We start from the raw sequence: 24,944 nt of genomic DNA on the forward strand, positions 1-24,944 counted from the left end.
TACATTTACAGTTTGACATTTATACCTTAACAACACAATATACATCTGTACAGTTTGTAGTAGCAGTTATTACAAGTTGGCTACACAGTTGACATTTATACCTTAACAACATCTCAAACCCATTTATATTTTTGTCTGCGTTTGTCAGTATCATACATGCATTATCCTATAACACCTGGTGTATGCTGTATAGTGTTGTTAATCTTCGCACTGGAAATACATAATCAAAATAAGCGGATTGCAGATCTTCAAACAGATCTATAACAGTGAGAGCAAAAAAGCCAAATAATAGATACTTTAATGAAAAAAAAAAGATAAAACAATTATTGAAAACTACCAACAAATATTCCAGTTAATACACTGTATGCAAATGTATAATAAATTCTTATAAAAATAAATTTTTATCTGTCAAATTATCCTATTAAAAAAGAATTTGGTTGTGTAATTCTGGGCCCAATAGGTTAAAGATCAATTTTGAAACTGGTAAAATGGGACAAACCATTCACAATATCCAAATCGTGGCTTGCTGTTACATCAATCTTAGGGACTCCATAAAAAACGTCTATATCGCTTCCTGTCTTCAATTCCAGTTCAAACTGACTTTTGTTGCTGTTAGTGACTGTCTTCAATTCTCGTTCACACTGACCTCCGTTGCTGTTAGTGACCATCTTCAATTCCAGTTCACACTGACGTCCATTGCTGTTTGTGACCGTCTTCAATTCCAGTTCACACCGATATCCGTTGGTGTAAGTGTCTCCCAACAAATGCTTCACATTAAGTGAAACAATTTGATTATCTAGAATATTTTTTTCTTTTTAGGCAGCTCAAAACATTACATAAATATCGCAACACCACCCTCACCAGTTGTCAAGACAACTGCCATCATTCAAGAGGAACCAGTGGCAAATCCACCACCAGAAGAAGAAACTGTCAGAAGGAAGGTTAGTGAATCAGAATTTACTGTCAAAAAAATTAATTAAATTAAGATTGTAAAATGTACAGTAAAGCCCTATAAAGGCCAATTTACACAGACGAGCGTTAACGGTAAGCGGAAACCACCCGTTCGCTCCACGTTGTGTGTAAATGGTCATAAGGAATAAGATAGATTCTATATTTTTATTACCGTTACCACTCGTCTGTGTAAATTGGCCTTTACAGTTAAAACAGCAAGTTCCCATGAATAGAGGTTGGCCGTAGTGTTAAAACATATATTGCCATTTTTCAGTAAAGTTTTGATGGAGGTGTCCCCTCCTTACATATTATGCAATAAGTAATTCAGTGCGAATTTTTCTATTTTGTATTAAAATGAAAAACAACCTAATTTCCTTCAGATGCTTTTTTTCAGTTTAGCATTTTAAACTTTTCAATATTACCGAAGTGTTTTTTGTTTTTTTTTTTAATGTTTTTGAAATGAAAATTATAAAATGCTTTTAGTGACTTTCAATACAAGATACGTGATTACCAACAGCTAGAATTTTTAACAGGATTTATAAAATATGAATTTCAATATATTGTAAAAAATATCATTTGATAAGATGGTAAAAGGCATTGAAAGTGGACATAGAAAATCAACATTTAATTTATCTTTTTTAAAAGGTTTTTGTAGGCTTTTTAGTCATATTTATTTTTAGTTTAGTAATTTCTAATATCATATCCATCAAGTAAATTATAAAAATTAATTTTGTAGACTAAAAATTCATTTTTCTTGATTTCTTTGTGTTACAGCGACATCCGCCAGATAGAGCGTATTTCATTGCTAAGGAAATCCTAACAACAGAAAGAACATACTTAAAAGATATTGAAGTTATTGTCGTTGTAAGTAGAATATGACCTAAAAACAATGTCACATGTATAACATATGACACCTGCATTAAGTTAAGAAATATTATTATATATACAGGAATTATATGATATATTATGTGATTATGTATTTAGCTAAGGTTAGGCTTATGGCATTTTATACAAAAATCACATGTGATGTACATGTGACACACTGTATTGAGCTAAGGTTTATGGCATTTTATACAGAAATCATATGTGATATACATGTGACACGCTGTATTAATCTAAGGTTGGGCTTATGGTATTTTATACAGAAATCACATGTGATACATGTGACACTATTACAGAATTTATTACCTATGTACCTATGATACTGGGAAAATGGTAGATACAGTACCAAGAATCTGCTAAAGATTGAGCTCTATAACATAAACTTATGTAACAACATGTTATGTGTTACACGTCACATATTATTGATTTAATCTAACGAGATTTAAATGATGCACACTCAAGAGAGACGACATGATTGTATTTATTACAATTGTAATATAATGAGATTGTTGAAGATTACTGTATATGCCTGCTGCTGCTGCTGCTGCTGCTTATTGAAATGATTATAATTGCAGGAAATATGACAAATGTGAATGGGTATTAGTGGATTCAAAATGCTACAATAATGAGGCTTGTGAAATAGTATTAAATGCTACTGTTTCAATTTTGTATATACCAGTATCTCAGTTTCTCATTCTCTGTGAGAGAGTTTATAATGAAGTAATTTTATAACGATGATCTTAATGATAATGTCAAAAACATTTACAGTAAATTACAAAAGCAAAACATAAGATAGTGACAAGGAAACTAAAATAACTGTGTTCAATAGTTATTAAATCAATTTGTTATAGAAGGCAAGACATTGATGGAAACATGTCTTTTGTAATACGGTACTATATACAAATCCACTTACACACTAACTAACACTAACAGTACAAAGCACTACACTATATATTTGTATTAAGCTGTGTTAAAGAGTCACTATCCAATCAAATTTGAACAATATCATAAAAGCCCCAGTGGTCTAATGGTTAGAACATCTGCATATCAAGCAGAAGGTTCCGGGTTCGAATCTCGGTTTGGGCGACTTTTTCTCATTCTCATCTTTATCGTTTCAAATTAATTAATTAAATTTCAGTATATCACCGGACAGTTTAGAATTCATGTTCTGTGTCTGTGATGTGTATTTAGCTGTCGTTGAAGGGTTGAAGGGTACTTCCTTTTACTGATGTTATCCGTACTTCAAAGATTAATTTTAAACTTGGAGGAGATCCAAGTCTAATTCCTTATCTTATTCACACAACTCTTTTGAAAGTTTGTTTGTTGTAATGCAAAAAGTCAATGCTCCACACTTTAGTACCTTAATGTCGCAAAGCTTTTTAACACTCGCTAAAAGATATGTTACTAAAATTTTGAACAATAAAGAAAAAATAATATTTTACTGATTGTTTATTTTTCAGTAATTTTTAAAGTTTTATTTTCAGCAATAATAAATTTTACTTCAATAATTTATGATTTTGTTGTTTCAATCTCAAAGATTATGAGGTAGTCACGGTGTGTTATTATCTTTCCTTGCAAACTTGTGATTGTTTTATTTTCAATAAAAAAAACAATCGAAAAAGAACATAATAATTCTGAAAATATTATACACCAAAAGGAATAAACAGGTTATAGAGCAAACAAAATGTAGTAACTGCAGTAACTGCAGTAGTAAGATTTTGACATTGTCCTTATTGTTTTATCTCAACAGTGGTTCAGGAAAGCAGTGACAAATGAAAGCAACTTACCTGAAATACTCGACGTGTTGTTTAATAATCTTGATCCAATCTATGAGTTCCATTGTAAGTTCCTCAAGGAGGTTGAACAAAGACTGGCCACATGGTAAGGAGACGTTTAACTTGTTATAATTGTTCTTATTGTTAATTATTGTCAATACAGTCAACTCTCCCAGTAGCGGACTCTCTGAAAACCGAAAACTATCCCAATACCAGACTCTCTGAAATCTGGAAACTCTCCCAGTAGCGGACTCTCTGAAAACCAGAAACTCTCCCAATACCAGAATTTTTGTGAAAAATGCCCAAATCCATTATTAACATTAAAAACACATTCCAAATACCAGACTTTCCAGAAAACCAGACATATTTGGCCAGCCCGAGAGTTATTATTATCATTGCCAACATTATTTATATTTTGGTTATATTATTTTTTGTTCTTCATCATCTTAAGCTCTGTCTAAATTTATATGATAAAAAAAAGTTGTGATATGCCTAAATATGGTAGTGATATGCTCAAATATGGTAGTGATATGACATTATCATGGGCACATCACATTCATTTTTGTCATATAAAGTTTGATAGTGTAGATGTAGCATTATTCTACAATTTAACATTACAATTTAATATTTACATATGCTTGTCATCTACATAATGTACATTTTTCAAGATAATTAGTAAAGGTGTTATGTTTTTATATTGTGTTTTTAATTCTATTGTATCTACGTTTCTAAGCTCAGGAAAACAAATTTCATGTATGTAATATTATGTGACAATAAATCTTGAATCTATCCAATATGTGATCTATAAATCAAAAGTGTCAATATTGTATTTCCTTACAATCATTTAAATGTTTGATTAAAGGGAGGGAAGATCAAATGCCCATCTCAAAGGAAATTATCAACGAATCGGTGATGTTATGTTGAAAAACATTCAAAATCTGAAGGTGAGTCATGCTTTATTACCCTTTTTTATATCAATCATTTAAAAACACCTGGATTTTTAGCAGTAACGTCAATTTTAAATTTAACACGGTTGACGTAATCATGTTCTTAAAATAGTTTTTATTGCTTTTAATATCGTTGCAAAGTTATTATCTCTCTATAATTATCATTTAGAAGACAAATATAATTCTTAAATTACACTAGTAGACCAAACCCAATACCGTTTTGATTACGATCTTTCGGGAAATTACCTCACGAAAATATATTTATTTATTCTCTTTTTGTCTATGTTTGAACAGTTATACACAAGTTACATAGAGAAGATTGAACAGGTCATTACGGAACTAGAGGTCGCTACAAAGAAGAACAAGAAATTTGAACATTTCTACAAGGATTTTGAACTACAGAAAGTATGTTATCTGCCGTTCAACACATTCCTGCTAAAACCGGTTCAAAGGTTACTACATTACAGAGTGATACTAGAACGTAAGTGTCGGTTTGTCAGTTGGTCCATCTAATCAAACATGTGTCTGAAGGTTATATTAGATGTAATTACTTTATATTCAATATAAAGGTTCTTCAAACTGATGAAGGGCTAGTGTTGCCCAAAAGCTTTGCAATTTCTTTCTGGCTGTTTTACTGGTTTTGATTTAGCTTTCTGCTTATTTTATTTCCATTGTATCTATTTATATATTTTTTTATTTTTACATACTTTATATCTTTATTGAGATCCTGTCACAGTAATTTGCATTTTGATTTATAGTCAATGATATGTATATACTTTTTATTGTTTAGGGCTTGTGAAACATTATCCCCAGAATCACCCAGATTTCAAGGACTGCAAAGGTAACTATGATTTTGTATTAATTTACATTTTATTTATTGAAGAAAAAAACAGTAGTATTAGTAACAAACAGTAACATTCAATAATTTTGAAAGTTTTAAAGAAGAGTCATATCCAGCCATCTGGTCTAAAAAAATCAATATTCATTCAAGTGAAACATCCTCAAGCACAGGCGTTAAGGGGTTTTGTCTGTGCTTGTTCTAGTAAACTGTATGCTTGATTGCATATAAATGTGGTTTTTTTTTATTGATGGTATCCAAATAAGTAGACTTTATAGATTTATGTATATGTCTTTGCTTTCCTACACAGCTGCACTAGCAGAGATATCAGAGCTATCGGGAGATGTTAAAGAAAACATGCAACGAATTGAAAACTTCCAGAAGTTGACGGAGCTTAGACGAGACCTTGTTGGAATTGATAATCTAGTTGCGCCAGGGAGGGTAAGTTACTACGCTGCCGGTTTTAGGAAACTGGATTTTGCATCCGGCATACACCGAACAAAATTTAATAAATACATTAAACTTAAGTGTTATTTTGAAGCTTTTGCTGGTTGTTCAACACAGCTTAATCAGTCCATGCACCTTGGCAACGATTTTTTTAAATCTTGCTGTTAGTGTAGCGCCATATATTTCCATATCTAAACAAATACAGTTAGAGGGAATATGGCTGTGGTCATGTTTTCAAAGTAAGTTAAGAGATGTCAAAACATATAGACTATCTGATAACTTAACCACATAAAACTCGTAGGAAGCCTTTTGCCATTTCCCCCTGACTGAATACAAATTAGTAAAGTTTTGAATCTCATTAATTTGTGTTTATTTCAGGAATTTCTTCGAGAAGGATGCCTTCACAAGTTATCACGGAAGGGATATCAACAGAGAATGTTCTTTTTGTTTACTGATACCTTGATGTACTCCAGTAAAGGAATCACACCCACCAATCAGTTTAAAGTTCACGGCCAAATACCACTCAAAGGAATTAAGGTAGTTATAATCTACATTCACACTGAGTCTATATTCCGGCCCGATGGTCAGATAAAAAAAATGGGAAAATGGGTTTAGTGTTAGTTCACACTCAAAACATATGTGTGATTGAAAACATCCTTGAGTTTTCTCCAGCCACTGTATCCGATGACCAGATAAAAAATCATGGAAAAATGCGTTTAGTGTTTTAAAATAGGATTAACTCATGTGTGTGATTGAAACACAGTCTTCTTTAGCCACCGGATCTATTATCAGTGTGAACGTTGCTTTAATGTTTGTATTACAAATCTGTAGAAGTAAAAAGTTTTGTACCTAAATGTATTCATTCTTCACGCATTTATTTAGTTGTTAATAACTGAACCCTTCCTAGAACTTGTTTCACCATTTTTATTGATTACATTCAATTTATTCATCATCTTTTATTATTTTATTCAGCATGATGAAGAATAAAACAATTTAATTTACAAAAGTTTTCATATTTAAATTGCATGATATGTTTAACTTTTTAGGTTGAAGATGAGCAGAATCGTCAAATGACAAATTGTTTCACCATCACGGGGAGTAATAAACCGGTTGTCATAGCAGCGAGCACACCAGAAGAAAAGCAAAGATGGATGTCTGTAAGTTGTCTCTTTCCAGAAATCATACATTATTGGATCATTACAGTCAACTCCACTCCCAAAGACTTGTAATAAGACTTTATTTATGGAGAGCATCTTGTGTATATGTTTGTCTTGTGAACAGGATTTCCACCTTTAAGAAGGATAGTGAAGGAATTTGCTTATGGTTATCCTTGCCAATTTGCCTTATAATATATCAACAAACTCTCCCAATACTGGACTCTCTGAAAATCAGAAACTCTTCCCAATACCAAACATTTTTGAAATTCTCAAATTCTTTTTTACTATTAAAAAAACATTCCGAAAACCAGACTGTCCGGTATTGGGAGAGTTGACTGTACCCCCAAATAGGAACTTTTACATTCCTAAACCACTGATATTTTCAAAAGTAATCTAAATAGGTCACTGCTTCTGGATCTAATTGATAATTTGTTAAAAGCAAATTTCTGATATTTGATATTGGAGAAATAAATACTGTGGAAAGCAGCACATTCATGTCAAGAGTTTGCACCAAAAAAAGGAATATTTTCAAAAAAATGTATAGTAAAATGTTCTGATTTTATTTTGTTATTAGGACATCAATACTGGTATTATGATTTCAGAAAGAGGAGATAAACCAGTACAAATTGGTAAGTGTTGATTTCATATTTTAAAAGCCCACTCTAAAGCTCTGCCTAAATAATCAAACTAGTTTGACGAAAAAAGTGTGATGTGCCCAAATATTGTAGGGATATGCTCAAATATGGTAGTGATATGACATCATCATGTCCATATATGGCCACATCACATTTTTTTTGTCACATAAAATTTGATAGTGTAGACAGAGCTTTATAATTTATTTATAACTAAATAATTGTTTCAAGTATAAACTATTATTAAACTATAAGTTCTTTTATTGAGGGTTTTTATTTAAAATAACAATTGAATTTTTAAATTTTATACAAACTGGTGCATTTTAATATTCTTGTTATTCACTGTCTAGGTTCAATTGACCCAGACAATGTATTTGATGAATCAGAGGAAGAGCACTCATCACCGCGAGGTTCACTTGACCGCATCGCTCATCACCGCGCAAACACCACCGTTCACGTATGCTGGCATCGAAACACTAGTGTCAGTATGGCCGACCATCAAAGGGCAGTTGAGGTTAGTTTATAACGCTTCTTATCTTAAGCCCTGTCTACACTACCAAACTTTATTTGACAAAAAAAGTGTGTTGTGCCCAAATATGGTGGTGATATGACATCATCATGTCTATATATGTCATCATGTCTATATATGGGCACATCACATTTTTTTCACATAAAGTTTGATAGTGTAGACAGACTTTTTCAATTCTCATAATTTTACTTTGTATCGTCAGGAAATCAAGGCCTTTGATTCTTAACACAAACAATGTGTCTTTTGTTTTATTCCCAGAATCAATTGAGTGGTTACTTGTTAAGGAAGTTTAAAAATAGCAATGGTTGGCAGAAACTCTGGGTGGTTTTCACCAATTTCTGTTTATTCTTTTATAAAAGTTACCAGGTAGGTGATTTTTTTATAAATTAGTATTTAATATGCAGTAAGATAATATTTTAAATAGATTATAACTTCCAATGTGTCCACAGATAATATTTATTGTATTGATTTGTTTTTGTCTAATATAGGATGATTATCCGTTGGCAAGTCTGCCATTGTTGGGCTACACCGTGGAACAACCAGCTGAGAGTGATGATATTAAGAAAGACTATGTATTCAAACTTCAGTTTAAAACTCATGTTTACTTCTTCAGAGCAGAGAGTGAATACACTTATGGACGGTAACAACAATATTTTGCATTATTTAACAGCATGTTATATCCCTATATGTCTGCTATAATTGAGAGAGTAAACTCTACTGTTTATGCCATACATTTTTAAAAGCCTTTATGGCACACATTTTTAAAAGCCTTTGAGGCACACATTTTTAAAAGCCTTTATGGCACACACTTTCAAAAGCCTTTATGGTACACATTTTTAAAAGCCTTTATGGCATACATTTTAAAAAGCCTTTATGCCACAAATTTTTAAAGCATTTATGGCACACATTTGTAAAAGGCTTTATGGCACACATTTGTAAAAGGCTTTATGGCACACATTTTTAAAAGCCTTTATGGCACACATTTTTAAAAGCCTTTATGGCACACATTTTTAAAAGCCTTTATGGCACACATTTTTAAAAGCCTTTATGGCACACATTTTTAAAAGCCTTTTTGGCACACATTTTTAAAAGCCTTTATAGCACATATTTTTAAGAGCTGAGCATTATAGTATAATTCCTAAACATTCTTTTTTTCTAATCAGATGGATTGAGGTACTTGGAAGTGCAACGTTTAGCAGCAAAGTGTAAATTTAACAAGCATACTGTGAGATTGTGAGGGAGAGTGATAATCACATGAAGAAATCTGCTGCATGAACCATTTGAAGAAAAAGACTGCATGGAATTTATAAAACTTTCATGAAATATTCTTGTACAGTATAAAGAAAAATGCTATACAGCCTTATTCTGCTTACTTTTTATAATTGTATTCATATTTCTTGAAGAAAACAATTTTCCAGGCATCACAAATTGAATAAAGTTATTTAAAAAAAAAGATTGTAAAACAAGAAATATCAATAAGGTTGCCAGGAAATTCATGATTACTAAAATGTTGCCAGGAAATTCGTGGAAATCTGTGTTAGTTATATTTAGTGACCAGAATGCTGTTGAAAATCAGAATCTGTAAAATGTAGTTTTTATCTGAATGCTGTTTTAAAGCTCTTGAATTGTGTGATATCTGATTTTTCACAAACTTTATATGTAAATAAACAAATGATTTTCAACTTTCTATCATAATAAGCCGACTACAAGCAGAATATCATGTTTTTATTGTTGCCCAATTTGATCCGTTTTTTTTTTTTACTATTTTTGATTTAAATGGGTAAATTCCAAATAATCAACTACTTAAACTTAAGTTTAGACTTAAGCTGGTACAACCATGTATGAATGTAATTGCTCCATGGTACTAAACTAAATACTGTATAACATGTTATGGGAATTAGTAGGATCTTTGTATAAATAACAGATTTAGTATGAAATAGGATGACCATTGGTGCTGAGTAGTTGATCATCCAAGTGTTGTTATGGTATCATGGATAACTGATGGGGCATGTTATATCTTGCATTTAAATCACTGTATTGAGATTATCAATGTTGTATGCTTATTATTATTGGATGATTACTATTATATGGAATATGTGACATTTTAAACATAATTCAATTCTGTACTGTATGTCAGCAGTATACAATTGGAAAGGTATATCACCTAAATGTTTACTGCAATTACCCAGAAATGCAGATTTGTTGTCCAATGGACCAAGAGAGAATGCCACCGTTTTTAAAATGTTTTTATGATTAAAAATGCACATTTTATTTTCTTATCTCCTGATCCTGTGTGATCTGCATCAACTTTGATCACCTATGTCAAGATTGGTATCAGCTTTGATCATTTCTATCAAGATCTGCATCAACTTTGAGCACCTGTATCAAGATTGGTATCAGCTTTGATCATTTCTATCAAGACCTGCATCAACTTTGATCACCTATGTCAAGATTGGTATCAGCTTTGATCATTTCTATCAAGATCTGCATCAACTTTGAGCACCTGTATCAAGATTGGTATCAGCTTTGATCATTTCTATCAAGATCTGCATCAACTTTGATCACCTGTATCAAGATTCGTATCAACTTTGATAATTTCTATCAAGATCTGCATCAACTTTGATCACCTGTATCAAGATTGGTATCAACTTTCATCATTTCTATCAAGATCTATGTCAACATTGATCATTTTTATCAAGATCTGCATCATCTTTGATAACCTGTATCAAGATTGGTATCAACTTTCATCATCTATCAAGATTGGTATCAACTTTCATAATTTCTATCAAGATCTGCATCAACTTTTCTTTTATCACCTATATCACGATCTGCATCAACTTCATCATTAAACTATATATTTTTAAAGCAGAATTTATGTTCTGTTTAGGGGGAAATCTAATGTGATTAAAAGGCAAAATATTATGTCTACTAATAAATTATTTTTGATTTATAGTTATTTATTTATGATCTAATACACGCAATCCGTGGCTCAGGCTACTTTATACATTAGTGGCTATTATACATGAAAATGTGTTAAAATTACATACATTTTGTAGAATATTTTGTAATCTAATATAACCATAGTGTAAATGAACACTACTGTAGTATTCTTTGTTACAGTCTGACCAGTGGTAACATGTGAAATTTTGAATAAATCTACATAAATGAATAGGTTGTTACATTTGATGCCCCATTGGGCCATTCTGTGTCACATGACCTGAGCCACAGTATGCGTGTACACATATTTATATATAGATTTGTGGGGTATAGAGCATAATTGAATCGTTATTTAGGTTGTGTTTTTTTAGGTTGAATAATAACAGTGGTATGATATCTTTTAAACTATATTTTAAACAATATCCTTGAGTGTATTAATCCACTTAATTTTTCTCTGTATCTATTGATTATTTACGATAAAAGATGTCCTGCCAAATTTATATAAATAAATTTCTTGATAAGTATTCATCTGTTTTATGTTGTATTAATCATTTGCATAATACAATAGGCTTTCCCCAAGTCTGTATTGTCTGTTCGCGGCGCTCCTTTATGCAGTATATCATAGAGATATTATAGTTCACTATAAATAATACGTATATTCAAGGCTGAAAAAAAGATGTATTTGGAAACTCGGACTGGGCATGCGCACACCCCAAAGAACGTCTGGAGGCCAGGAGGAGTGAACTACTTTTTTCTCATCGTTGAGGGCAGCAGAGTCATGTTTGTTTTGCTGCTGTGCTTTTAATTCTATTTCGATCCTCCATGAAAACATAACGCTAAAATGTCTTTAAAAAATCATGAATGGAACAAAGAAAAAACAGAGGCTTTAGTTAGGCTTTATCAGCAAAACCAATGTCTTTATGATCCGTCACATTACTTATACCGAGATAGAAGTGAAAGGAAGAAAACCATTTCGTACTTTGCAGATGTGTTACAAACTACAGGTGAGTGAGTGAAGGCTAGGCCTCTCGTCTGGAGATTTGTAATGTGAGGCGTACCAGCAGGTTCCCGTCTGGCTATGACTCTAGATATGATTGGCATTGCTACACCCTGGCCTAGAAAAAAAAAAAGATTATGGAAAGATTTCTTTTTTAGTTTCCGTTCTTTTGAGGTTACTGCTGGTTAGTTAAGCATACTATACCAGAGCCTAATAAGTCTATAAGTAACTATTACTAGGCCTGTTCCTGATTGTTTTTTTTCGTTGTATTTTTATTATTTTTTAGAGAGGGCCAACAAAGTTAGACCTCAGTCTTGAATTGTGAAATGATTTCCTTGTGTTTTTATTTTGACAACAGAATATAGCATCACCAGTAAAATTAAGAACATTCGCTCTCAACTGTGGCGTGAGAGATGGAAGGAGCAGGATAGAGAGTTAAATGGAACTACAGATGATCGTACAAAGTGGTGGCTTAAAGATTCCCTTCAGTTTCTGGAACCTTTCCTGGTGCTTAAGCCGTCCACATGCGGTTTGCAGGTAGCTTGAAAACCTTGCTCTAAAGGCTAACTCGGATAGCATCGTACGACGACGGCTGATGAAATGTCTTGACTCATTTTTAGGTCGTCGGGAGAACATTAATGTTTCTTCCGACGAGATTGCCTGTTGCGAATCATCGTACGACGCTGTCTGAGTTGGCCTTAAAATGCACTTAGTTGAATAATACAGTCAACTCTTGCAATACCAGGATTCTCAAAACCGTGAACTATTCCAAAACCAAACTTGTCAAAAGTAACCAAAATTCTTTAAATCATTAAAAACACATTCAGAATACCAGACTTTCCATATAAAGTCAGTTCAAGTATATGGGGGAGTGTATTCGATATTATCAAAGTAAATTTTAGATGTTCGAACAACGGCAAGTCAAATCTATTTAACTAGCCTATTGAACAAAAACAAATTCCCCTTCCAACATTATCATTATTTTAATACAAATAGTATGTACAGTATTGGCATCTAAAATATACCTACTCTTTTCTTTCAGACAGAAGATGGGCAGACTTTACCTATAGAAGTATCTCCTGAATCTGAGAGAGATTTGATACAGGCCAGCGACTTTAGCGATACAAACACCAGTAGGGTTGCATACCTTGCAGGCCCTGTAGACCTTGATGAATCAGCTCTTCAGGTTGACAACACAATCAGTGATCAATCCGGCTTTGAAGATGTTCACCAGTACGATTCACAAGAGAGCAACCAGATATCTGGAGAGGAGGGACATCAGGATGTTGAATTGAGCAATTTTGAGGAAGTTAAAATAAAGGAGGATGATGATGAGATGATGCAAGATTGTTCATCCGCAGAAAATCCGATACAATTTATCTCACATTATCCAACTGGTATTTTCAGACATGATTACTTGTTGGATAACAGAAGTCAAAAAGGTAGATATAAGCAGGTGTGTCCAAGAAGAGTGGAATCGACCAATGAGCAGCAAGCAGGACATACATTGACAGATGGATTTTGCGAGAATGATCCTACCTCCGTTCATCACTCAAATTCTGTTTTAAGTAACGCATCAATAAAAACACAATTAAGAAATAAATTAGTATCAAGTGAGTCACATCTAGCATCTGCTAGTAGTGGATCCCATCCAGACAGTCAACAAATTTATTCCCAAGTCAGGACAATTGCTCGAAACACAAACTTTCAAAATGAACGAAATGTGATCAGGAATCCAAGGACACTGTCCCAGCTACGTGGAAATTCTGTAAAAAGAGTCGTGGAAAAATACAAAGGAAAAGCAGATACGACTCGACATAAAAAAGAGAAATTAGCCGTGAGGAATTCCTTTAAAAGATCGTTGGATGATAAAGAATTTGATACTTGGAGCGAAGGACATTTAGTTGCACAAGCTGTGTCCTGTATTGAAAGAGTAAGTAGTAGACTTGCTCTTGAAGACCAGTTTAGCGTGTTTGGTAAGCACGTAGCAAACGAGCTAAGATCGGTGCCAACACTTGATGCCCAGCGATGGGCCCGAATGAAAATTCAAAATATTCTGTACGAAGCTCAAACATTTGCTAATCCAAGCAACTCGACAAGTAGACCATCTGTGGAAATGTCTCTGGGTCGGCACACATCAGCGAATAATGGTACAGTCCAGTCTACTAGTACCGATTGAACATCCTTGTGCAGAAATATTATTACCAGACTAAAGAAATAAGCCCACCTACAATAATGGTACAGTCCAGTGCTGATTCATTTTAAAACTCTGCTCATCATTACCAGACTAAAGAAATAAGCCCACCTAAAATAATGGTACAGTCCAGTACTGATTGAATAAACCTCTGGTTATTGTACTGATCAAGAAATAATCCCACCTCAAATAATGGTACAGTCCAATCTACTGCAGTTATTACACTACAGATTACAAACTCGTCAAGTAAAGACATTCTCAACATAATATTTGTTCAGTTTTTGCAGTATAGCAGTCATAAAATCTGCATGTCGAGAGTCAAAAACCACTGAACTGTTTTATAACTTAATATTTTGAAAATTTTAACTTTAAATTTGTTTTGTAAAAACACCTATTTTTTTATATATTTAAATTAATGAGTTACAGAAAGTTCTACCGTATGAATGCCTATATTATACTATAGCACTTTCTACTGCAACCTTTACTGTAAATATAAACATGGGTTACTTCTTGTACATGCTTTTAAATTATTGCAAAACCTTGAAACGAAGCTCTTTGTTTTTTTGTAAATGTAATCTCGAAAGAACGGGCTTCTTTTCAAGAAATGTGTACGATCCTGTTGATCATATATATCAATGCTGTATATTAATTATCTTACAACCCTCAATTATCTAAAAAATCAAGCGTCATATATTTATTATACAGTTTATTCCATTGATTGAAAAATATGTAAAAATTGCAGGAATGATAATGTCTACAATCATATAGAAATTTTAAAAAATACAGCATTCATTTCGAAAAGTAGCTGCCGCTACCCCCTTTAGATTGCAAAAGTAATGTTGAAAATAAGCCCATCCAAGAGTCCTACAAAAAGAAGCCCATGGGCTTCTTTTCGAGGTTTTAATATATATCCTCTACAAATATTTTTTTATATATGATAGATTTGAAATTTGTATAATAAATCTATGGCTATTAATAGCTGAATAAAATATAGATGTAGAATTGGAATTGCTGTATACTTAATTCTTGAACTCTTATGATTGGTTCCGACTAGAACGTAACACAAGTTGTGCGAATTGCGAATCACACAGCGAAAGCGATGGATTATTCGAAACTGTCGCTGGTCATTGGTCGACTCGATTGCGATTCGTCTACGTCACATTACGTTGCGTCTCTAGTGGCAACCACGCTTGAACTTAGCATCCTTTTAAAGTTTTAAACAGAAGCTGGAAAAAGACGAGGAAAAACGTATTATTTTCTATTGTTGCGTGAATCCATAATTGAAAGTAACAGGAACAATAGTATGTTATAATAGCTACTGTCATAAATATTTAAATTTGTAGTAAAACGAATATAGGCCTATACGCACTCAAAGGCTTGGTTCACATTTAGACGCAGTGTGGAGTATAACGGCTATGATATGAGCGCTCATTGGCTAAACTCAGGGGCCCCTGAGCAGTGTCCACCCCAGAAGCAAAAACAGGCATTAAAATATGTCGAAAAAAGCTAAAACGCGCGAGGCTTCCAACGTTGGAGGATGTCCATTTTCCTGTTTTTTGGGAGACAATATCTAGGCCTACATCTTTAACTTCAACGCACTGCTGCAGAACAATCTTCCTAATCAAATTCAAAATGCACCTTCTGTCGAAATTCTAAAACCTTTAAAAAAATCTGTCTCTTTTTTGTTCTTTATTTTTAGGCGCTTTCAGTTAATGTGTTGATTGAAGCGATATATAAATTTGACAGCATAACATTTCTTTGGAGGATACAGCGCCTTCACTCGGTGGAATGTTATTGGATGATGACGATGATGGTGATCTATTTATGGTTGTATCAAGGAGGTAGTATAAACATTTGGCAGATGAATTCAGGTAATTCGTTTTAATTAATACTGCATAACAAATAGGAAATTAACTATCGCGTGTTGATCGTTATTGGCTGTCGATCGTCGCGTTCTTCTACTTTTGTAATTGGTCGCCGCCGGCGTCTAATTCTATTGAATGTCTTCTAGTACATTGTAACTTGTAATTGTACATTGGTCATAACAACAAGTTCTACGGCAATCCGAATTCCACCCAGAGTGTCTTATTGTAGTGGGAGGGGATTTTTAAATGGTGATGGGGCAGAAATAGGCATACACGTGTGTTTAGTTCATTTCCTTTACTCTTTAGGTGCAGCTATAACTTCCGGCGGCTTCTGACACACATACATACACTTTTTGCGACTGCACCTCTAAATGCATGGATTAAAGAATTCTTTAATCCATGGTTTTATGTTGTTTTGCGGCTGTACAGTGAACATACCCGCTCATTGTGATTGGTCAATTATAAGCTATATACATTTTAATTTTGTAATTCCAAGGATCCAATATTACAATTGTGTCATGGGATAGAAGATTTAAAATGCTGTTTTGATTCGACTTTATATTCAGATCGCTGGTTGACTACGGCTGCTCAGAATGACTTCGTCTGGCTCAAATGTGAGAAGGTTTATGTTCATGTTTGTCCTCATCTGTGCCGCCGGATTTATGTCAATTTTTCTTTTCATGGATATTACTGATGTTTATGGTACGTCACAGTCAATATTTTTTTTATAAACACAACATTAATGCAATAATCGATCCCGGAAATCGCAATCTACCTAACGATCGCGTCTACCTATCAATCGCGATCTATACCTAACGATCGCGATCTATACCTAACGATCGCGATCTACCTATCGATCGCGATCTACCTATCGATCGCGATCTACCTATCGATCGCGATCTACCTATCGATCGCGATCTACCTATCGATCGCGATCTACCTAACGATCGCGATCTACCTATCGATCGCGATCTACCTATCGATCGCGATCTACCTATCGATCGCGATCTACCTATCAATCGCGATCTATACCTAACGATCGCGATCTATACCTAACGATCGCGATCTACCTATCGATCGCGATCTACCTATCGATCGCGATCTACCTATCGATCGCGATCTACCTATCGATCGCGATCTACCTAACGATCGCGATCTACCTATCGATCGCGATCTACCTATCGATCGCGATCTACCTATCGATCGCGATCTACCTATCGATCGCCTACTTATTTCTTCCATGATGACTCCATGAAGCAACAAGGCCATATAGGCCTACATGGCTGCAGTCGCGTGCTCAAAATTTGTGTTAGTGTTTACCGACCGACCGACCAACCGACCAACCGACCGACATAGTGAGCTGTAAAGTCGCGTTTGCACGCGACTAAAAATACGTTCGCTTTAGAAGCGAGCTAATTGCCACCACTATTGCGCGCCAAGCTGTTTAAGCCAGTTTAAAACTAATATCTCTATTGCTTGAATAAATGACAGCTTAGCGCGCCATACACCACCACCACACCAAATGATCTAAGTAATCATATAAAACAATTAGTTGTTACTGTTTATATAGATTTGGCGATTACAAGGAAAACGAAGCTGCAACACGTACACTTGGACTTAAGTAACAACACTCATTTAGTGGTAAGTTAAAGATTACAGATGTATTTTCCCCAAAAACATGAAAAATGAAAATTATTTATATCAGACTTTGAATATGTTATTTTGTAGTTTTAATAAAGTTAATCACTTCCGTAGAAAAAAAAACGGAAAAAATAATGTTTTCACTTATAAAATAACATAATAAATTCAAACAAAATCCATTGGCTGGCAGCCAATTTGACCATTTTTTGCTTTAAATTGCAGATTTTTCAGGTAAATAAATTGTTTTTAAATCCAATTTTTGGTCAAAGTGGATAACTATTATGTGACACTAAAATGGCATATTCAACAACAACAAACAATTATTTTTCAGGGGGACAATACATCTAATAATTAATTGGATTCAACTATTTACAGACTTAATATATAATAAGCCATACTATTATTGATAATTCATCCTATATGTTTTTATTCTCCGTAGACCTGTAACCAGAATACCGCAACCCGCATGTTAGATAAGCTTGGTTCCCACAGCACGTACGCAACGAAAGCTAAAAGGCCTACGTCTATGCGTTGCTTCCTAGTGGAATTCAAGCTTGTATGCCCGGGTCGGTACGTGGTTCTTACCCACCAAACCAACTTACGGTGACCCTCGGGTAAAACTTAAGCCTGCCTATAAAGCTTGGGTTCTTACCGTATCACCGCATCAGGGACGCGTCCGTACGCAACGCAATGTCGTACGAGCAGCGCAAGTAAATTGACCAATCATGAGTCGATTATGAATCATTCATGTAGTGATTGGTCAAGTTACTTGCGTTGCGCGTATATACGTCGTTGCTCTGTAAATACTGGAAAGGAACCATTTTATTTGAACGTATAACATTTTATTTTGATCAGGCTAATTCAACAGAACAACTAGAAAGTATTGAGGAGTTCATGAAGAGATATTCGTTAATTCATGCAAAACGAGCGAAGCATACCAACGAAATGTGTTCACGGCATGGAAAACGTCTGGCTAAAATGAAAGGAAAACCAAAACTCTTAGTAAATGAAAAACACAAACTTGTCTTCTGTCAAACCCCGAAAGTCGGAAGTACAAGTTGGTGCCGAATAATGTTGGTATTATCGGAATATATGAACTACACACAAGCAATGAACCTTACAACAGAACAGGTTAGCGATGCGTGGAAGAAACATGTACCCAGTCTGTATACGTTCCCAGTGAGGAAACAGAAACACATCTTAGCTACCTACACTAAATTTATGTTCGTTAGACACCCGTTCACACGACTTTTATCAGCCTTTAATGACAAAATGAAGATGAAAGATGGAAAATACCAACGAGGTAATGATATAATTATAGAAAAAATCAAGAATCACCGGGATAAAAATACAACCGAAGACGTGGAATTTGTTGAATTTATTAATATGGTAGTATCGAATATGTATACGAACGTCCATTGGAGCGAAATGTACAAGATCTGTCGTCCGTGCGATATCCACTATGACATCATAGGACATTTTGAAGATATGACAAACGATGCTAAATATATTTTAACACTTTCAAATGTGACAAGTGTAGGTTTTCCAGAACCTTCCAAATCGCATGTTACGTATAGCTCAGATAATGATAAGATATTTAAAGCCTTTTCCACTTTACCGGTATCAATGCTAGCTGATTTGTATTACAAATTCAAATATGATTTTACACTTTTTGACTATAAAATACCATTTATAATAAATTAAAATAGAACATAAGTTCGACCCTTTTGTGTTTTCTTGATATTTTCTAAAGATTATATGATAATAAAACTTTATTTATCACTACAACGTTCGTTTATTGGTCAAAAACAATTACCATGAACAAAAAAAGAAAAGTGTATAGCAATATACTAGAAATGGGAGTATATAAATCTGCCATTAGAAGCAGAAAATATAATATCAAAGATTAAGAACTGAGACAATGAACGTAAAGATTTTAACCATAGCCAAACAATTAAACAGTTTTATTTCCGTTGTTCAATTACAAGTTTAGAATAACTTAATTTTCCATAAGATTTCGCTGCGTAGATAAATTGTACTTTACCATTTTCCTAGAAATAAAAGTGGATGAAATTCCCACAAAAAAAAAAATTATATTTTATAAGGTGTAATTGTAATTGTTGTCTCGGGTCAAGTGTTGTTAGCTTGCCTTGATCAGACTGTTTCAATTTAAATATGGTAATATATTAAAAATGACATACAGTATACATTAGTATTGAAGTCTAGCTTTCAAAATAATTTAAGCTTAGGCCTATATGAATTGTTGTGCTTTTTTTGTAAGTGAATGTACTGTATCTCTCCATTTCTGGAGGCTTTTTTTGGTAAAATTGGAAAAACGAATTGAAATAATAATACTTTACGATCAATAATACATTGTATTTTAACTTGAACAATTTCAAACCTTGAGACAATTTTATTCGGATGCTAATTGAATTATGCAATAAGGAAGTAAGTACATAAAGAATGAGTAATTTCACGCTTCACTCTGATTCCATACTTTGGATTTCGTACTTTTCGATTAAATTATTTACAATTCTTCTTTTAAAGATGTATTGTCCCCCAAAAACATGAAAAATAAAGATTATTAAAATCAGACTTATTGACTTACTTAATAGATTATTTTGTAGTTTTAATCAAGTTAATCACTTCCGTGTAAAAAACGGGAAAAACAAATGTTTTCACTTATTAAATGACAAAATAAATGGTTAAATTCACTGCCAAAAACCCATTGGCTGGAAGCCAATTTGACTATTTTTTTGCTTTAAATTACAGTTTTTGAGGTAAATACATTTTTTTTTCGATCGACATTAAAATGGCATATTCAACAAAAACATTTTTTTGAATTATTTTAGCAGGGGGACAATACATCTTTAAAAAAGAAAATCCACTCACTCCTATCATTGAGCTAATTTTATAGCTCCATGCTCCTATCATGTATATGTGTTTAACTGAAATAATAAGTAAATAAAAATGTATAGAAAATTATAAAACGTTTCCCTTCCACTCTGTAAAAGAAAAAAAAAATGAGGTTTGGTGTAGTTAGTTTGTTGTAAGGTATAATTATTTTATTTGATGTTTTTTATCTGTTCTATTTATAATTGTTATTTTAAATCCAAAGGCAAATTACTGAAAAAAATGACAATGCTGTGGGTATCAGTGGCTGGATCTCAATGGAGATACAAAAAAAAGCGAAAAGCTAAATCAAAACGATAAAGTAAACAGCCAGAAAAGTTAGCAGAGCTTTCGGGCAACACTAGCCCTTCATCAGTGCAAGTGAGGGAATTTGGATAAAGTCAGTTAATTGTTATTTTATATATAATTTTGATATTCACTCATAAGCCAGAATTGGCTGGTCTTGTATTTCACAAGAGTGTGGATAAATAAATAAATACAAAAATTCATGGTTTATCCAAAACAAGTTTATTCTCAATATTCCAACTTTAATGTATATTATTTGTATATAATACAATATAAATTCTGTTGTATTAGTATCATATAATCGATAAAAATCAACATTTTAGAAAAGAAATAGTAAAATATTTAATAGCACTTACCATCTATAATTCTATAGAATGTTTACACAAAGAATATACTTGGATCTAGAAAACAATTAGCAAAAACTAACAAACAACTGCAGATGTTATTATATACACAAAGTCTCTACAAAATTGATTTCTTTCAGGGTTAAGCATTTGTAGAATTAAATAAAATTATTATTTACAAATTGTTTGAGGAAATATCTTGATGCTGCTGTGATCAAGAGAAAGTCTTTATTTTACGTTAAGCTGCAAAAAAGTAATTCTTGTTTCTTCATAGTAATGACGATGCCATCATGAATATTCTACTGATGATGTCATCAACTATCCCATATTGCAATGTTGTAGTCAAAACATGATGGTTGATTGAATGTGAAACAAACAAAATTCAAACTTCTTTTATGCACATCTGCTGTTTTTTAAAAATTATATAAACACGAAACTAATCAGTGATAAAAGTGTCACCATTACTCCCTTCTCCATCTGGCGATTTTATTCTTTGTCTGCGAAGCTGAACCTAAAACAAATAGTACACGTAATTTAGTATCAGCAACGGTGTGTAGGAACCTTCAGCTGCAACTGAGAATAGTTTTCTCAACAGATTTACGCCAGCTATCTGTCTATGGAACAATTATGTGGAATGGTGGTCTTAATTATATATTGTTAATGCATCTGAAACCTTAAACTGGAACAATGTGAAAGGGCCTTTATTATGTACTTATACAAAATATGAAACTTTAAATTGGGGGGAGGGGACGGTAGGGGGGGTTATGTAAAACTCTGATCTGCAACAATGTGCCATTACCTGTAACTGTAACTTATTAGTAAAGAACATTTTCTTCCAGCCAAGCTGCTCTGCTAAACTCCTCATCTCATCTGTCACTGTGTCACAATGCACTTCATATATCCTTTCCCACAGCGAGTCATTGTTGCAAACCTGCAAAAAACATAATATTTTTAAATGGCCTAGAAAATATGAGCTGGATAAAATAGAGGAGGAGGAGAGAGGAGAAATGCATTGAATGTTACCGAGTGGCTAGCAGTGTCGTAAAGGCTATGAGTGCTCACTGGCTAAACCCAGGTGTCCCAGAGCTTATGGGCACCCTTGAACAGTGCCCAGAGGAAAAAACAGGCATTCAAAATATCAAACAAGGCTAAAAACACATTCAGCGTTGGAAGGCCACTTAGGGTTCCTAAACCAGGGCCTCATGTCTCTACGTTTTTATGCCACTGGTGGTTTGACAACAAAACACAAAGGTGGTCATCAGCAACACCACCGCTTCCTGCCCCACTGGTCAAGGAAGTTTGCCAAACTTCTACCACCTCATCTATTTTTTGGCTTTTCTCATAGCACATGGGAATCGCGGTCACGCCCTGCTGCCACCACCAGTATATCATTCATATTTAACTGATAATACAGTAAATAAAAACAAAACTAATACTAAAATCATGAAAACATATTCATAAATAAAAAAGCTAATGACCTCATAAAACTGTTTACTAGTTTGAGCCAAAGAAGCAACATCTTCAAGTTCGAGAAACGAGACTAAATATATGAGAAGAGGCGTTGGAAGTCTCGCAAGATAGTCTATCTGTCCCAAACAAAGATTCTTAACATATTCCAAGGTATTGTTACCAAACACACGGCGCACATCAACTATAAATAAACAAATATTTAGGTAAATATGGTTTTAAGTTGAGGTTCCACTTCAGCATGCAATTACAAATTAAAGAAATAATGAACAAAATTATCCTGTTTTTTGTCATATTGTAGCTGGTAATCTAGACTTGTCTGTCATTTATTAGTGTATTTTTTATGTTACTCCACCAGTCCATATTTTGATTTTTGTCTCAAATTGAGTATTTATTATACATATGAAACGCCATATGTGACAAAATACTTATCTTTAATAATTACAGACTAGAACCTAGCTATTTTACTAGGCCTAGTTCTTTATCATTTTTATAACCATCAACATTTTTTTAAGTAAGAATACTGTACTTAAAATTTAAATGGAAATCAGATATAGTTTACAAAAGAACACATCAAAAGCTCTACTATGTTACGCAGATCAAATTTCGGTTTGTTTGTAACATACATTGAAGTCGTTCATCATATGCAAAATCCTCAGCTGGTTGTCTTGATTCTGTTGGGTTTAATCGTCTGTAGTCATTCCTTAAAGTAATATTCCATGTTCTCCAAATGGTCTACAAAAAAAAAAAAACCACCATGTATTTGTAAAACAACATACAATTATTAGGGTTAATTGCATCTAAATTCTATGTTAACTTTTTTTTTTAGGAATTTTTTTGTTTTATACGAAGTAGTATATGCCTTCTTAGCCTAGGTAGGAGGAGGTAGGCTGGTGGTAAGTGACGACACTGACTTTGCTGCATGATGATGTTGTATGTGCAAAGATTGTATAGCGCCGCTACGCGGCGCAAGATAGGTAACTGTCGCCAAGCTCCTATCTTATAACACTAGGCGCCCAGTAAATCCATGGATGCCATTCGGGCGAACAGGTTATTATAGTGATTTAAATGTAAATGGTTTCAATTATGCGGTCGGCCTCGAAGTATCTGTGTGGTTAATCATCTTGAGGATTGATTCATGGAAAAGGGAAGAAATTATGTAAACATATGTTTGGTTAGACAACTTCGTTCTTTGACCGAAACATCGTACGATATTGCCTTGACAACGACTTTATTCCGGTTCAAATTTGTCCGCCGGAATGGCGTCCAAACGTCTCACCCAGTTACCTATCTTGCTATACAATCTTTGGTGTGTGTGTGGCACAGTTGCCCTCTCTCTTTATTTCGACCTTGGCCTCTCATAGCTTCGGCCAAAACATTCAATATCATTAAAACAGTATCATTTAAATAATATAATTTAGTCATACATTGCTTGTTGATATAGTAAACTGGTGAAAATCCTTTGATGGTGATGGAGCCTGACCACTAAGCTCTACTAAAACTCCATTTGAGGGTAACAACGACGACGCTTCCGACATTTTGGTTCTTGGTTACCATTCCAGCTTTGATAAAACAAAATATTGCAATCACTGTTATAGCGCCACCAAAACGTGGTATCAACTTTAAAAGCTACAATTTTTAAAGAAAACAAATCTATGGCGCGCCGATTTAGCATTCAGAGTTTTAGCATTTAAGCACACAATATATTGCTCAATCCGAGCTCATTGGAAGCAGCACTGCAGTTAGTACTTTACATGTACAATTCTTTAGATGAACAGTTAATATAAAAATAAATAATGAACGTTTATGAGTTGGATAATATTTCATGAACAAATTAATTATAATTATATATATTATTAAAAAATTATTTTTTTATAATAACCGTTCATATTTCAATGAATGTTTATGAGTTGGATGGTGGAAAATATTTCATGAGTTGAAAAGATTAAGTACTGCATTAACGAAGCGAAGCCAAAATATGTAGCAGTCTGTTTCAACTATCACACGATCGTTTAATAGTCTTTTTAGTAAAATACCATGATGTGACCACAATTATCCAATAAAATGTCAAGAATATGCTAAGGTGTGTTATAAAATTATTATTTATTATTATATATATTATTTAATAATACGTATGTGATGA

The 24,944-nt window shown here is 33.5% G+C and overlaps 4 protein-coding genes across 5 annotated transcripts in view; 3 read left to right on the forward strand and 1 right to left on the reverse strand.

Moving 5' to 3' along the window:
* The window catches only part of LOC144843784 (FERM, ARHGEF and pleckstrin domain-containing protein 1-like), a 60,147-nt gene extending 48,526 nt beyond the window's left edge, over positions 1–11,621 (forward strand). For both annotated transcript variants that reach the window (XM_078700725.1, XM_078700727.1), the window contains exons 13-26: positions 820–941; positions 1,726–1,815; positions 3,584–3,714; positions 4,471–4,552; positions 4,850–5,036; positions 5,346–5,396; positions 5,704–5,834; positions 6,219–6,377; positions 6,887–6,997; positions 7,572–7,626; positions 7,980–8,143; positions 8,417–8,524; positions 8,647–8,798; positions 9,322–11,621. In XM_078700725.1, the coding sequence (XP_078556851.1) occupies positions 820–941; positions 1,726–1,815; positions 3,584–3,714; positions 4,471–4,552; positions 4,850–5,036; positions 5,346–5,396; positions 5,704–5,834; positions 6,219–6,377; positions 6,887–6,997; positions 7,572–7,626; positions 7,980–8,143; positions 8,417–8,524; positions 8,647–8,798; positions 9,322–9,367 (1,589 nt within the window). In that variant the 3' untranslated portion in view covers positions 9,368–11,621. The remainder of the gene's footprint in view (positions 1–819; positions 942–1,725; positions 1,816–3,583; positions 3,715–4,470; positions 4,553–4,849; positions 5,037–5,345; positions 5,397–5,703; positions 5,835–6,218; positions 6,378–6,886; positions 6,998–7,571; positions 7,627–7,979; positions 8,144–8,416; positions 8,525–8,646; positions 8,799–9,321) is intronic.
* Positions 11,622–11,886: 265 nt separating this feature from the next.
* LOC144842100 (uncharacterized) lies at positions 11,887–15,288 on the forward strand. Its single transcript, XM_078698463.1, has 3 exons — positions 11,887–12,099; positions 12,451–12,629; positions 13,135–15,288. Exons 1-3 carry the CDS (start codon positions 11,937–11,939, stop codon positions 14,269–14,271), a joined length of 1,479 nt encoding a protein of 492 aa, XP_078554589.1. The 5' UTR covers positions 11,887–11,936; the 3' UTR covers positions 14,272–15,288.
* Positions 15,289–16,137: 849 nt separating this feature from the next.
* LOC144842509 (carbohydrate sulfotransferase 11-like) lies at positions 16,138–19,736 on the forward strand. Its single transcript, XM_078698958.1, has 4 exons — positions 16,138–16,157; positions 16,718–16,853; positions 17,722–17,792; positions 18,648–19,736. Exons 2-4 carry the CDS (start codon positions 16,745–16,747, stop codon positions 19,494–19,496), a joined length of 1,029 nt encoding a protein of 342 aa, XP_078555084.1. The 5' UTR covers positions 16,138–16,157; positions 16,718–16,744; the 3' UTR covers positions 19,497–19,736.
* A 1,624-nt stretch (positions 19,737–21,360) lies between these two features.
* On the reverse strand, positions 21,361–24,368 carry LOC144842486 (F-box only protein 36-like). The gene is made up of 5 exons (XM_078698934.1): positions 24,229–24,368; positions 23,428–23,536; positions 22,813–22,985; positions 22,134–22,265; positions 21,361–21,845 (listed from the first exon to the last, which is right to left on the reverse strand). Exons 1-5 carry the CDS (start codon positions 24,337–24,339, stop codon positions 21,771–21,773), a joined length of 600 nt encoding a protein of 199 aa, XP_078555060.1. The 5' UTR covers positions 24,340–24,368; the 3' UTR covers positions 21,361–21,770.
* Positions 24,369–24,944: the final 576 nt, after the last annotated feature.

The sequence above is a fragment of the Antedon bifida genome, chromosome 5, assembly GCF_963402885.1.
Source record: "Antedon bifida chromosome 5, ecAntBifi1.1, whole genome shotgun sequence".
NCBI classification, from domain to species: domain Eukaryota; kingdom Metazoa; phylum Echinodermata; class Crinoidea; order Comatulida; family Antedonidae; genus Antedon; species Antedon bifida.

What these genes read in the sequence shown, in the direction of transcription:
- LOC144842486 (XM_078698934.1), bottom strand. Translation starts at nt 24,339, where the DNA reads ATGTCGGAAGCGTCGTCGTTGTTACCCTCAAATGGAGTTTTAGTAGAG. An exon ending in ATATGATGAACGACTTCAAT is followed by an intron (nt 22,986 to 23,427) that starts GTATGTTACAAA and finishes GTTTATTTATAG; the next exon opens with TTGATGTGCGCCGTGTGTTT. An exon ending in CTAATAAGTTACAGTTACAG is followed by an intron (nt 21,846 to 22,133) that starts GTAATGGCACAT and finishes TATTTGTTTTAG; the next exon opens with GTTCAGCTTCGCAGACAAAG.
- LOC144842100 (XM_078698463.1), top strand. Translation starts at nt 11,937, where the DNA reads ATGTCTTTAAAAAATCATGAATGGAACAAAGAAAAAACAGAGGCTTTA. An exon ending in AGATGTGTTACAAACTACAG is followed by an intron (nt 12,100 to 12,450) that starts GTGAGTGAGTGA and finishes TTTTGACAACAG; the next exon opens with AATATAGCATCACCAGTAAA. An exon ending in CGTCCACATGCGGTTTGCAG is followed by an intron (nt 12,630 to 13,134) that starts GTAGCTTGAAAA and finishes CTTTTCTTTCAG; the next exon opens with ACAGAAGATGGGCAGACTTT.
- LOC144842509 (XM_078698958.1), top strand. Translation starts at nt 16,745, where the DNA reads ATGACTTCGTCTGGCTCAAATGTGAGAAGGTTTATGTTCATGTTTGTC. An exon ending in GGATATTACTGATGTTTATG is followed by an intron (nt 16,854 to 17,721) that starts GTACGTCACAGT and finishes CTGTTTATATAG; the next exon opens with ATTTGGCGATTACAAGGAAA. An exon ending in GTAACAACACTCATTTAGTG is followed by an intron (nt 17,793 to 18,647) that starts GTAAGTTAAAGA and finishes TATTTTGATCAG; the next exon opens with GCTAATTCAACAGAACAACT.